Raw genomic sequence first — 12,668 nt, 5'->3', positions numbered from 1 at the left:
GAGGAATGTGTGAGAATGCGCGTTGAGAGGATGTCCCTGGAATTTGGACGTGTTTCGAGGTATGCAGTAACAAACAAACATGATGGTTTTTTTGTCAAAATACTCAAGTGATTTGATATATGGGCTTGTTCCACTTCTGGGCGTGTATAAAGATAGTGAAAGTGATAGATACTTGACAGGTTGCAGTGGTGGTAAAGTATCTATAGAACTTTGTCTGCAGATTCATGTGGGATGTACGCTCGACTAGTTGTGTATGACTGTGTTCATCAAGTTAAGTAGGGATAAATCGAGGGCAAGGGAGCAAGGGGTTCATTCAAGGTAATCGGAAATGCCAGAATGAAATTGATTAAGTTATTGTCAAGGGTGTCTTCGTATGGAGATATGTCTTGCTGTTGCATATGTAAGCTTATACCTTGGGAGACTGATATAGTAGACACGGTTTAAGGCTCAATCTTGGAGGGCTGTGGTATATTTAATCCTGCCTTGAATTGGCTCCTTGCTGCCTCCCCGTATACAAAAGCGATCGAATCTCGTCAAGGCTTGTATTTGGCACATAATTAAGTTCCTGTCTTACGAGGTGGCTGTTTAAGTATTTGTTCGTACTCCTAATTCCTCCTCTGAAAAACGTACTTGATAAAGATTTGCACTAGAGCTCCCCAGCTGCTCCCATGCTTGCCTTTTAGGGCAAGTTAATATAGAGTAAACTAGCTTTACGACAGCAAAACCAGATATGCCCTAAAGACACCACACCACGTCTCTTAAGACAGAACGTTGTATTTGAATCGATAGTCGGGTGTCTTCACTCCCAATCTCCGAAAGAGCAAGCTTAAAGCATGCTATATATCTACTCCTTCACACCCCAATGAACTGTATGGTCCATGTAGTCCTCCCAAGCGGACTATGCATTGTTTATACTGACCGTAGAACCTATCATGGTTGCAATCTCCATGAACTTGGGAGGTAAATGCAATGGATCAGAAAAGGGCTACCGGCAAACATTCATCAGTAAGAATGCCTTTAGGTTCGAGGTAAGACACAGCTTTCGTTTGCAGGAGAAGGTATCTACACCTTCACTCGGCTTTCTAATATGATTTCATCGCAACCAAGATAGGTATGATGACGACGACAAGAGTCGTCAAACTCCACCGCGCGGCCGGAAATATTTTCCAAGCGAGCGAATCAAAGATAAGCTGCTCAAATGTAATTTTTTTGATGGGTTGACCGGATCTCTCCATGTTCCCTTCAATACCAGGGTCGCCGATCAGTGAAGGTCTAGTTATTAATGTAGATGGAGAAAACGAACGTTACCCGCTCTCTCTCTGACCACAGGCGCAGACCTTCAAAAATTTTCCAAACCACTATTCCCTTAGATGTTCAGCCAACAGAAGAGTAAACTTGCATTGCTTTTGTCCACGACGGCGGATGCATTTGGTTACTAGGACGCGTGTTTCGTGGATTGTACCAGTATGTTAAACATGGTATGGCTTCGTCAGAGGCGGTCTATAAATGAGTTGAGAAATCCCCCGGACGCGGTCTAGTCATTAGATCTAGCCATTAGATTAACCCTGAGCATTTTGCCACATTATCTGTACGATTCCCGTGGAGCATGTCGAATTGAACATAGACATTTTTATAGGTCGCATATCACTGCTGGATCGTCCATTAACAGCATATGGTCTTCTAGTAGCCACCATAAGAAGTCCGTACTGTCCGGCCAATGACTTTTGCAGCAGCCAAACCGATGACTGTCAGACGACTTGATCGTCGAGGATCTTGACTTGCGATCAGCCACCCAATGTAGGCTAAGTTTTGAGTTACATAACCTAGGGCACATAAAGGTGTATCGAGTGGAGCTCCAATAAAGATGTCGGGATGATTTTTCCTCCCCTGATAAAGGCTCCGATTGGCGTCACTCAGCCCAGGCGACGGTTGCTCCTGTCCTGAATTTTTTATCCATCCATACACACCCCTCTCCTCATCCCCGGGAAGGTAAATAGTCACGCACTTCTTTACTCACAAACCTCACGGCCCGCTTCTTGGGAGACGCGATTACACAATATTCTTGCACGGTGAACGGAGCCTGAGGACGCTTGAATGGAGAGATAATTATGCCTTGACTGCCACCTTTATCACGGCTACCCCTATTCTAATTCCGACCACTTGGGGTCATGCCGGATATGCCCGAATCTCAGACCTTCGACGCAGCTGGGAAGCAAAATGAGGCACCAATGCTAGCTGTGCAGCCTCTTGCACTCTCAAAGATCTGGTCGGTGGGTGCAGGAATGGTTAATACTGCATTGGCTGAAAGCAAACCCGTTTTCACACTCAATACCCAGCAGTAATGGAAATGGGGTCGGTGTTCGTCGCTGCGCAGGTAAGTCGTTGGGAATTGCCAAACTGCTTTTAACTTGGAGTATATCCCTGATTGGAACTAAAGCGACCAGAAGTTGTGATTGATTAGTTTGCGAAATAGAGCATCCCGGAAACAACGATAGTAATATCGATTTGCAGTACTCCAACGCATGCCCACCCATCAATGCAATCAAAACTTCAATACTGAAAGCGGTTCGTGAAGTCGGAAGCTTCGCCTGGTTCAGCATTTCACAGCTAGCTCGTGGGAATTTGTCGCCCAATACCTCGTATGAATAATATATTCCGCAACTAAACACTGCAACTCCCGAAGCCGATCGAAAACGAGTGGGTAAAGATTGCGTATGGATTTATGAACCTTCTATCATCGCCATGTACCCTGCAAGGTTGCTCCTTGAGAAAAGCTTGGTTGTTCCTGAACCTGTGCCAGGCAGGTACTGCAGAGAGAACTTCACGCCGGTATACTACTACCAGACGGCGTAACCTGGCCTCTCCACATCAAAGCTTTCTTCAGGTGGTATCGTCTATCGATCCATTTGCCCAGGGTGGTTGAGACGTGTTTGTGTCCTTTGAGCTTGGCAAGTATTATGTGAGGGTGGAGTCACGGGCTGCTATAACCATGCGGTTGTAGCCTCCGTGATCTGAAGTTTTTGAGCTTCCTCGAGACGAGAAGGGGGAAATCATGCAAAATTCAGAAGTGACATTTATGTTCGGCCAGTGGGGGTTGAAAGTAGCTTTGGCTTCTTTGGCGAACTATGGCTATACGGATACGTTAGACCGAAGGGGGGGGAGGCGGTTTGGGTGTCGGCCAGCATGACAAGACGTCAACTCGAAGTTCATGGCAGACGGGGATTGTTCGTAGGGAAAGCTTCCCAATTCACGTTTAACACGATATCATGTTAAAGTAGGGAGTGGAAGCTAAGAACTCGCGGTTAGTTCGAATCATTTCCAACCGTTTTCTACCCAAGGTTACGACAAGTGGGTGACGGGATGTCATGAGCGAGTCACTGCACTCGTAAGTGTTTTCCAGACCACCCCTAGTCCACTTGATCTTGATTCGATGGATATGGAGGGAAATACTACACCTTTCACAACTTCACGGACTGACCAGAAAGTTAAAAAAAAAAAAAGAAAGAAAAAAAAAGAGACCAAGCTTCAAAGCCATAGATCGTCATGATGTGCTGGGTTAGCGAGAGAGGTCCTCCCGAGAGATGGTGGCGGAGACAAAACGAGTTCTGAGATTGGCTGGCAGTTTTCTCCGAGCCCCTATAGCCCCAACTAATCATAAGGTTGGAGACACTGTTCTTTTCCTCATTGTCCCCAGCGCTTCCGAAGGCATTCCAGACTAATGGGCCAATCCTAGCTTTGTTCTGCCTATTCTGGTAGGGGTCTGTGGGAGTTCACTGTGGCATGCAGGGTGATTTGGCGCCGTCAAATCGAAACAAGTCGTCTAGCACGCACGTCTGGTCAGCTGGATCGACCACTGGCAATGGCGGTTCTTTTGGCCACCCAGACAGAGGGCATACCTAACTGGTCTTATCGCGGTGCAGAGGTCTTGGAGGCTTGAACGGGCCTCAAGAAGTGCTGAGCAAACGAGTCCTCTGTGGCGTGATTCAGACGGAAACATCTTCTCCCCTTTTTGAATTTTTGATTGCGTTCCCTCTGGATAATCATTGCCTACCTTTATACTCCCATAGAACCTTAAGAGTAGGGAACAAGCTATTCCGGTCGACCGTCCTATGAATTCTTGGAACGTATAAGATTCGCTTATACCCGTCAGCGACGTCTATACGCCAGGTGCACTAATATCGCTGCAGCCACGATTCTCGCTTAAGCACCTCCTCGACCGACCACCCCCTCGTTCCGTGTGATTCTGTTTCGAACTCAACCCGAGCCCATTTTCTTATCGTCTTTTCTTTCTGTCTGAGCCTGTGTTCGACCCTAAGGCATTTGCCACGCCCACACCAACTGTGTACCTGACGAGCCCTCATCCAGTCATATCCTAAAACAAACCCGGGAGCGAAGCTCGCACGGGAACAATGGACTCCCAGGACAACCACAACTCAGAGCAAAGGTAATTGGTCGCATTTTGGAGACTGTGTTTGCACATTTTTATGTGGCTGACAAAACTTCGCAGTGCCAATAATCGAAGTTCTGATACCGAAAGCTCGAATAACCAAAGCAATGAGAACAGTGCCGGAGACTCTAATTACGAGACTCCGAACACAGACCCCCAACTCCTTAGCAGACATGCTGAGGAATCGGAATACTACCGAAGCTTCCTCGAACAACTTCTGGACTTGGTTTTCAATGAGGACCAAGAAACTGTAGCCCGATTGGTCTCTATTATCCGTTCTGGTGCTTCTCAACAAGAGATCCTTGCGGTGATGTCTCAAGTACAGAACGGAAACACTGGCCACGTTGGAGAAAACGGCCTGATGACTCTTGATGATCAAGCTAAGCACGGTGAAAACTGACATGCTGCAATGGTATGTGCACCTGGGTTGTTTCTGCTGTCATCCGCTGTCTTGCCGTTGGGAAGAGAATGGGTACCATCGATAAATAAATGGTGAATAAGGTGCTTAAGGTCAAGTCCCAGATAGCCGCCACACATGTCCTGGTGCTGCATATGCTGCATAGATGATTGATTCTCTTCTTCAACCCCAAGAATCCCTGGTACCTATTAGGTTCCTTGTTTGGGGTTGAGGTTGGCCCAAATATTTCTCTTTCTGATTTCACCGGCCATTTACATTGTTTGGTTGGTGGGTATCATATTACTATGCAGAACTTTCACCATGAATAGTAATTAGCTCAACGTTGTACCGTTCTATTGCGTCTGTATGCCTGGTTCAATCGCCGCCGTTCACTGCCATGATTGACTGGCTTCTGGTGGCATGAAGCAGGAATTGGTAAGTATGCCACGTGGTTATACCCTCAGATATCGGTGTATAAGTGGCAGCGAATATTCAGGTCGGCAAATGAACCAGAATTCAGCCAAGGCAGGAAGAATTCCCCCATCGGCTATACCGAGCTAGCCAAGCAGACTGCATCTTGCTTTTGGAAGTTCCTTGGAACCTAGTCTCGGCACCAAGTTCCGAATCTCATTTGACCCATCAATCAAGGTTGGGTGTCAATTTGAATGGTTGTGCCTGTGCTAAAGTTACCGTTGTTCTCTGAGAGATATCAAGTTGCTATATTGAACGTAGGTAAGTTCGATACAGTTGCGGCAGGGATATTAGGATATTAAAGTAGAGGATATCCGCCACACTCATCATTGCTATGTCGTGATGCCTAGTTATGGGAGGAGGAAGAGGCTTGTTGCTGGAAGAGGAAGTGACGCCACATCCATGAGGCTGATTGGATGGTCTTTACAATGACAATACAATATATGGTATAAGAAGCAGGAAGGGAAAGGAGGTGATTCGCCATCACTCGACTGGTCGCATTAGCATAGCACACTATCATATACATCTATAATCACAGTCCTTGGTTACGGAATAATCTTCTAACGGCCTTTAAATTCCGAACGATACTTTATCTTGCATTTGTGTCTGATAAAGAAAATGGGGGGTACTCTACTCGTTCTATCATAGTACAACGAACACAAATGCATGTTGTCGCAGTTGGTGTTCCCATATCAAAATTATAAGAATCACCGGTTAGAATATCGACTGTATTTGAACACTTGGAGAGAGCGTGAATTCGAAATATTCCAAGTCACAGGCTGAAACGGAATCGAGGATCGTCATCCCCTAGATTATTCAGAATACCCTCATCCAGCAGCAGCCTATGATCGCGTTTACCTTGATCCCTCTTTTTGTTCTCAATCAACAGACCAGCGGCGAAGATGGTACACATGACTCCACACAGCACCATCATGGCCAAGGAGACCCCATAACCAACAGTGTACAGCGGTGCATCATCCCTGTTAAAAATGTTGCTCGCTATGATACCGCCGATGTTCCCGAATCCGATCTGGATAGCCAGACCAATGGCGCGCTTGTAATGCCCACTCAGGTTGTTCGCCATCCACACAATCGTAACGGGTTGAACAATGTAGCAGCCAGTGGTCACGAAGAATACCGCCATGTAGCGGACATGCACATTTAGGCCCCCGGAAAGAGGACCTTGACACAGCAATATGATGTATCCAATGCTTGCAAAGACAACGCCGAACATAATAAAGCCGTAGCGATGCCGCATGCGATCTGTAAGGAATGATACCGTCATTGTGACAACCGCAGCGACGGCCCAGACAGGAATACTGTGGATTTGGCTATCGATGCCGCTATACCCGAGTGAATTCACAATAGAGGGTATGAATAAAGCTGTTGCGTACCCAGAAACCGTGACACCGAGATAGAAAAAACTACCCACATAGATCTTCCAATCAGACATGATTCGTCTCCACGCAGCGCCATCGAGTCGGTCCATTCTCGCTCCTTCGCCCACGTCACGGGAGTTGCGTTCTTTTAGCAGTTCCTTTTCTTCACTATTTAGAAAATTCGCCTGTTCGGGCCAGTCTGCAATGAGAAATTTGGCTGGCAAAGCCCATACAATCGATAGAAGTCCCTCAATAATAAAGATCCAACGCCATCCTGAGTATCCACCCAAGCCATGCATATGATAAAGGGCGTAAGCCAAAAGACCGCCAAAAGCTCCAGCCACAAGGCCGGCCACCCATAAGAGGGAGAATCGCTTCTGGAAATCATGGCGTTTGTAATACATGGACATGAGATATGCACAGCCTGGAACGAACCCTCCTTCGCATAGTCCCATGAAGAAACGGCATGCAATCAGACCCGAGGTATTTTTGACCACTCCTTGACACATGCATGTAATGCCTGACCAAAATTGACCGTTAGTCGCTAGTATGGTCGCTTAGATACGGCAAAAGCACAGCAGCACCTACCCCAGAAGAAAGTCAACGAGCTAATCCACGTTGACGGGGAGAATCGCTTGAGAATAATATTGCTTGGGATGTCGGATATAATGTAGGGCACGAAGAATATTTGCATCGCAATAGCCATGTCTGTTCCCGACATTTTCAGCTCCGGTAGAATTCCCAGGACGCTGACATTGCCCAGATTGATCCGGTCCAAGAAACCGAAAACAAAGACAATCCAAAGAGGCACCATCAGATGAAGATCAATCTTCCGCAAAAGTGCCCGTTCCCTCTTCGCATCGACATGGGAGTGTGCATCGTCGGGGTTAAACTCCGCCTTGCTGATCTCCTGCTCTGGCTGTTTTTCCGTTCTGCTTGAAAGCATCATCTCTACTATCGAGCCTGAGAGGTCCAACGACTAGAACTGATTGTAACCCAGCTCTAGTATAAGAATCACACAAGATAACGAACAAACACACAGCGCAATTTGAAAATCCTTTGAGAGGAATCAAAGAGGCAGCAAAAGTCAGCTAGAAGTCAAGGGGGGAGGGGCGAAAGTAATCCTTCCAATGCAACACCAATAAACGAGACGAATGGTACCTATATCTCTCCGAAAAGTCTTCCCAGTCCTGGTTGAATTAGTGACACCCTAAGGCATATCCATGCAAATAGTACGCCAATCAAAAATCCCTTGAAAAATAGCTTGTGTAAGTCGTGTAGTATTTCGGGAAAAGTTAGATACCTATCTGTTGACTCGGATGTTAGTCTAAGAGATGGAGATTAATTGTGTATTGAAGGGAAGGGTATGCCTTTCCCCCTCTCTTCTTCCCCTCAATATTAGCCCTGGTTGTTGAAATTACATCTATATTAGCTGCGCACGAGCACTACTGCTAGACTAGACTACGTGCTACTGTACGCACGGCGCCTCCTAGCATAGACGAGCGTTCTATTACAACCTTGGCGTCATGTGTTTATTAATTCCGAATGCACTACTACTGCGCCTACAAGGATCATTGGGGGAAAAAAATTGAATTAAAAGACAATAAAACATAATCACATTCACATTCATATGATAGTATGCCCTTCGAATGATATCAGACTAAAAGAAAGAGAGACAGCTTGGAGTTGGTCTCATAGCACGGAGTGGGTTACAAATCAGTTCAGATACATATCAGCCCTGATATGGTTGTCTCAAGACACCATTCCATGCGTGGATGCAAATGAACCCCTGTCAATGGTAGAATTGGTCCGTCGGAGATTTTCGTTCCATCATTAACCCTCACGGATCTATTAATTCAATGTCCACCAATGAGTTGGAAGCCAACAGAGATCCTCCAAGAAGAAAGGGCTGACTGGCAAACAACGTTGTCAAGCACGAATGTGAACAAAGGGGAAAAAAAAAAGGGTGATAAGGCAACACTCGCAATCCCTGGAACATCCTGGCTCAGACTAGTTTGCAATACCATCGGATCTTTCCCACATGTCACTTCTACCTTCCGGGTCCTTTGGCATGGCAGTGCATCGATTGATCTTTAATTATCGGTCCAGCCCACTGAGCACCGCCTGTAGGTACGGCTCAGAGCAATGAGTTATGTGTCACTACGAGTGGCACTCATTATAAGATGCCGCTGTTTAGTCACTATGGGGATATCCCCGACAACTCTGCTGCACTCTCGCTCCCGTCTCTTGTCTTTGCTGTCCTGACTCCTATTGTCGTGGCATCAAGGTTGCTAGGCAGATATGTTCTTTCTGGCCGGATTGGAGTAGACGATTGGACTATTTTGGCGTCCTGCGTATGTTGATCCGCAATTACGCTTTGTGTCAACTCATTCTATTAGCCGAACCACTTGGTTAACAGTGAATGCACGCTCGGAACAGGTAGTTGCAGAGATCGTGTCTATCCAAATGATTATCGGTATGGCCTGAACCTGCATCAGCTCTTGTGGGACACGCTACTAAGAACACATCTTCCTTATAGTATGCAAATGGGCATTTGGAAAGCACAAGGACGACATTGTCTCCGAAGAGCTATTGGCTCGGACACTGAAGGTTGGTTTCTGTTACGCCCCTATATCCCGTCTAAGAGTCCCTGCGACATGGCATATATATTAATGAGGCCATAGCTGTATTTCATCGCGCAATTATTGTACAAGATCAACCTCGGATTGACCAAAATAAGTATTCTCCTGCTGTATGTGAGACTCTTTATTCAACGTTGGTTTCGCTTCACATGCTGGACTTGGATTTCCGTCATCCTCGCATTTACAATCGGCACCGTGTTCTCTAGCATATTCCAATGCTCGCCGGTTCAATATGCCTTCAACAAGTCCGTCCCGGGAGGCACGTGTATCAATATGACAGCCTTCTGGTACGCCAATGCGGCGTTTAACATCCTAAGTGATCTGGTCATCATCGTTCTCCCGGTCCCCGTCATCAGCAATCTACAGCTCCCCTTGAAGTCCAAGGTTGCTCTGTGTGGGATATTTGCTGTAGGAATATTGTAAGTTCCCCCTACCATAGCTAAAATAGCATGTGCATTTCCTCCTAGAAATCAGCACAGTTAAATTTCTAACCCAAACCTAGCGTCTGTATTACCTCCATTCTCCGCATCACAACCCTAGACATCGCAACCTCCCACCTCGACATAACCTGGAACAGCATCGGCTCCTCGATGTGGACAATCATTGAATCAAACATCGGTATCATCTGCGCCTGTCTCCCTGCCCTGCACCGCCCCCTGGTCTTCACCTTTCCTCGCCTGTTCGGTAAACTCCAGCGGAGTTGGGCGTACGGGGGTTCGAATCGGTCGCGAGAGGGCAGAGGGAAACCCGTTGTCGCCGACTCAGTACCCAAGAAGATGGCTGGATGGAGTGTGCTTGATGAGTCGGCGACTACCTCCGAGGAAGGGGGGACAACTCTGAGTCAATCTCAGGAACAGGAAAAGGGGCAAATAGAATTATCTCAGATGAAGAGCGAGATCCGGAAGACAACGCAAGTTGTCGTTCAGGTTGAGGGAAGGGGAGAAGGAGATATTGAGATGGGTGGGGCTGAGCGTCATAGGCGTAATGTGGGGGATATGAGTTAATGATTGGTGTGATAGTCGTTGGAGTAACGAAGTAACAAGTCAAATCTTAAGGAAGCGTTACGTGTTGATAAGCTCAAATGCGCGCATAATTTCATCCTGTTGAAATACGATTAGGGCTGTATGTATATCGTGTCGACATGTTGCCTCTTACTAAAGAAAAAACGAACTACAGGAAACCAGATGTACCGAATCTGCACTAAGTCATTCACATATGTATGGAACTCATCTAATGTAATAGATATCTTAAGGTGTGCAACGGCCTGTGAATCGAGGATACAAGCTGCAATCTCTGACAGTGTAACGGGCGCACAGCCAAGCCAGGAATCGCTCAAGGCCGAGACCATATCCACCGTGAGGGGAGGTACCGTACCTTTGGGTGACGAGTTAGTATCCTTTAAGCGAAATAGTAATATATGGAAGGAAGCTTACTTGCGCTGGTCCGTGTACCAGTAGTAGGGGGAGGGGTCCATGCCCTCATGCTTATAGGCGTTCATGAGCTCGTCCCAGTCGTCCATTCTCATACTGCCGCCGACAATCTCGCCGACACCGGGCATGAGCACATCGACACTCTCGGTGACACGGCGGTCCTCGGGATCTTTCTTCATGTAGAAAGCCTTGATATCAGAGGGGAAGTGAGTGAGGAAGATGGGCTGGTTGATGATGTCGGTCATCTTGCGCTCGGCAGCCTCGGCGATGTCATCACCGAATTTGTGGGGCTCGCCTTCTTCGTTGGGGATTTCGTGCTCGATCAGCCATTGAATGGCGTCGGAGTACTTCATGCGACGGAAGGGACGGCTGGGGGGCCTGAAGTCGGGGTTGAGTTGTTTGATGTAGGCTGCAGCCTCAGGATCAGCCAGGATAAAGTCAATGACACGGCAGATTACAGCTTCTAAGTGATCCAGGAGATCGGTAAAAGTGATGAAGTCAAGCTCAGCTTCGATGTGAGTATACTCTGACAAGTGGCGACGAGTGAGGGACTTCTCAGCACGGAAAGATGGACAGACACAGAAAACATCTCCTAAAGATGGGAGACAGGTTTCCAGATACAGTTGGGAGGACTGAGTGAGGTAGGCATTCTCGCCGTAGTAGTCAAACTTGAACAGGGTGCTGCCACCCTCGACCTGAGTCTGTACCATGGCCGGGGGGGTCACTTCTAGCATGCGGTTCTCCTCGAAAGTTTTGCGGAAGGCCCGAAGAGCTGCAGCGCGCACCTTCATGACAGCGGAAGCAGTCTCGCCACGGAGGACAAGGTGACGGTTGTCGTAGAGGGTCTGAGGGTCCGCATCCGGGGCAACTCGCGTGGTAATGGCCTCCTTGTCACCGGCGGCACGACCAATGATAGTGAAGAAATCTGCGTGAAGTTCACGGTTGTTGGGGGCATGCTGCTTGGGTGGGACAGAACGCATTTCACCATGGATTGCCATGGAGGTTTCGAGGGTAAGAGTCATAATATCATAGGACTTGACCATGTCTCCCGTCAAAATGCATTGGAGATAGCCGTAACCGTCTGCAAGAGTGAGGAAAACGACACCCTTCTGGGCACGAAGGCGATGAACTCTGCCCAGAACGCGAACACGAGTACCTGGGGTCTCCGACTCAGGGCTTCCTAGTTTGACAATGGCCGGGTCGGTCACGTCAAGGCGAATTCTGACTGGCTTAGGTAGAGACGAGTCTTCCTTGATAATGACCTTCTTTGCCTCCTCTAGGACGAGGCGACGCTTATCCGCCTCGTCCTTCTCACGGATTGCCAACTCCTGTTCCTTCGCGGCCTTCTTTTTCCGTGCCTCGTAAAGGTTGGTGGCTTTCTTCACCGCCGACTTAGTGGCCGGCTTCCACTCCAGCTTGTTAGTATCCTTCTCAGCGGGCTCGGTCTGGGATTTGCGCGTCAGATATTGGAAGCCCTCGCTCGGGGCGTGCTGCAGGAAAGCGTGGACAAGCGTCTTGTAGGGGGCGGATTCAGATCCGGTCGCAGTAGAGTCGTCCCTTCCGACATCCTCGTCAATGTAGATGGAAGTCATTATCTCTGGCGATCTATTCGACTCGCTGTGCAGTGGACCAGAACGAAAGAAGAAATGAAGGTAAGAGCTGCGCTGTGGAGAGAATGTCAAATTAGCATTAAATCTTAGTTGAGACATGTGAGTCACAATGTCAAGGAATCAGGTGCAATAGATAAGAACCAATGAGCGAGCTGTAATAATAAATACTCACATACAACCAATCAGTCCAGCCAACGAAGGCTATGCAGCAGTTCCCCTAGAGTGAGAAGTGAAGACGCCGAGTCGCACAGTGCCTGGAATAAATCGTCTGGAGGGGTAAATTTTTGGGTCC

General features: G+C 47.6%; 4 protein-coding genes across 4 annotated transcripts; 2 read left to right on the top strand and 2 right to left on the bottom strand.

The window, feature by feature from the left end:
- Positions 1 to 4,409: 4,409 nt before the first annotated feature.
- BDW43DRAFT_313870 (uncharacterized protein) lies at positions 4,410 to 4,847 on the top strand (the record flags this gene model as incomplete). The annotated part of the gene is made up of 2 exons (XM_032047686.1): positions 4,410 to 4,444; positions 4,508 to 4,847. 2 exons carry the CDS (start codon positions 4,410 to 4,412, stop codon positions 4,845 to 4,847), a joined length of 375 nt encoding a protein of 124 aa, XP_031897446.1.
- Positions 4,848 to 5,965: 1,118 nt separating this feature from the next.
- On the bottom strand, positions 5,966 to 7,930 carry BDW43DRAFT_321413 (putative transmembrane transporter). The gene is made up of 2 exons (XM_032049327.1): positions 7,283 to 7,930; positions 5,966 to 7,214 (listed from the first exon to the last, which is right to left on the bottom strand). The coding sequence occupies exons 1-2, from the start codon at positions 7,641 to 7,643 to the stop codon at positions 6,088 to 6,090; spliced, it is 1,488 nt and encodes a 495-aa protein (XP_031897445.1). The 5' UTR covers positions 7,644 to 7,930; the 3' UTR covers positions 5,966 to 6,087.
- Positions 7,931 to 9,652: 1,722 nt separating this feature from the next.
- Positions 9,653 to 10,434, top strand: BDW43DRAFT_161574 (uncharacterized protein). Its single transcript, XM_032038599.1, has one exon. The coding sequence runs from the start codon at positions 9,927 to 9,929 to the stop codon at positions 10,338 to 10,340; it is 414 nt and encodes a 137-aa protein (XP_031897444.1). The 5' UTR covers positions 9,653 to 9,926; the 3' UTR covers positions 10,341 to 10,434.
- A 1-nt stretch (position 10,435) lies between these two features.
- BDW43DRAFT_161584 (asparagine--tRNA ligase DED81) lies at positions 10,436 to 12,637 on the bottom strand. The gene is made up of 2 exons (XM_032038600.1): positions 12,549 to 12,637; positions 10,436 to 12,430 (listed from the first exon to the last, which is right to left on the bottom strand). Exon 2 carries the CDS (start codon positions 12,356 to 12,358, stop codon positions 10,766 to 10,768), a length of 1,593 nt encoding a protein of 530 aa, XP_031897443.1. The 5' UTR covers positions 12,359 to 12,430; positions 12,549 to 12,637; the 3' UTR covers positions 10,436 to 10,765.
- Positions 12,638 to 12,668: the final 31 nt, after the last annotated feature.

The sequence above is a fragment of the Aspergillus alliaceus genome, assembly GCF_009176365.1.
Source record: "Aspergillus alliaceus strain CBS 536.65 unplaced genomic scaffold BDW43scaffold_41, whole genome shotgun sequence".
NCBI classification, from domain to species: Eukaryota; Fungi; Ascomycota; class Eurotiomycetes; order Eurotiales; family Aspergillaceae; genus Aspergillus; species Aspergillus alliaceus.
The sequence above is the reverse complement of the archived record's forward strand: the minus strand, read 5'-3'. Positions and strand labels throughout refer to the sequence as shown.

What these genes read in the sequence shown, in the direction of transcription:
- BDW43DRAFT_161584 (XM_032038600.1), bottom strand. Translation starts at nt 12,358, where the DNA reads ATGACTTCCATCTACATTGACGAGGATGTCGGAAGGGACGACTCTACT.
- BDW43DRAFT_161574 (XM_032038599.1), top strand. Translation starts at nt 9,927, where the DNA reads ATGTGGACAATCATTGAATCAAACATCGGTATCATCTGCGCCTGTCTC.
- BDW43DRAFT_321413 (XM_032049327.1), bottom strand. Translation starts at nt 7,643, where the DNA reads ATGATGCTTTCAAGCAGAACGGAAAAACAGCCAGAGCAGGAGATCAGC. An exon ending in CTCGTTGACTTTCTTCTGGG is followed by an intron (nt 7,215 to 7,282) that starts GTAGGTGCTGCT and finishes AATTTTGGTCAG; the next exon opens with GCATTACATGCATGTGTCAA.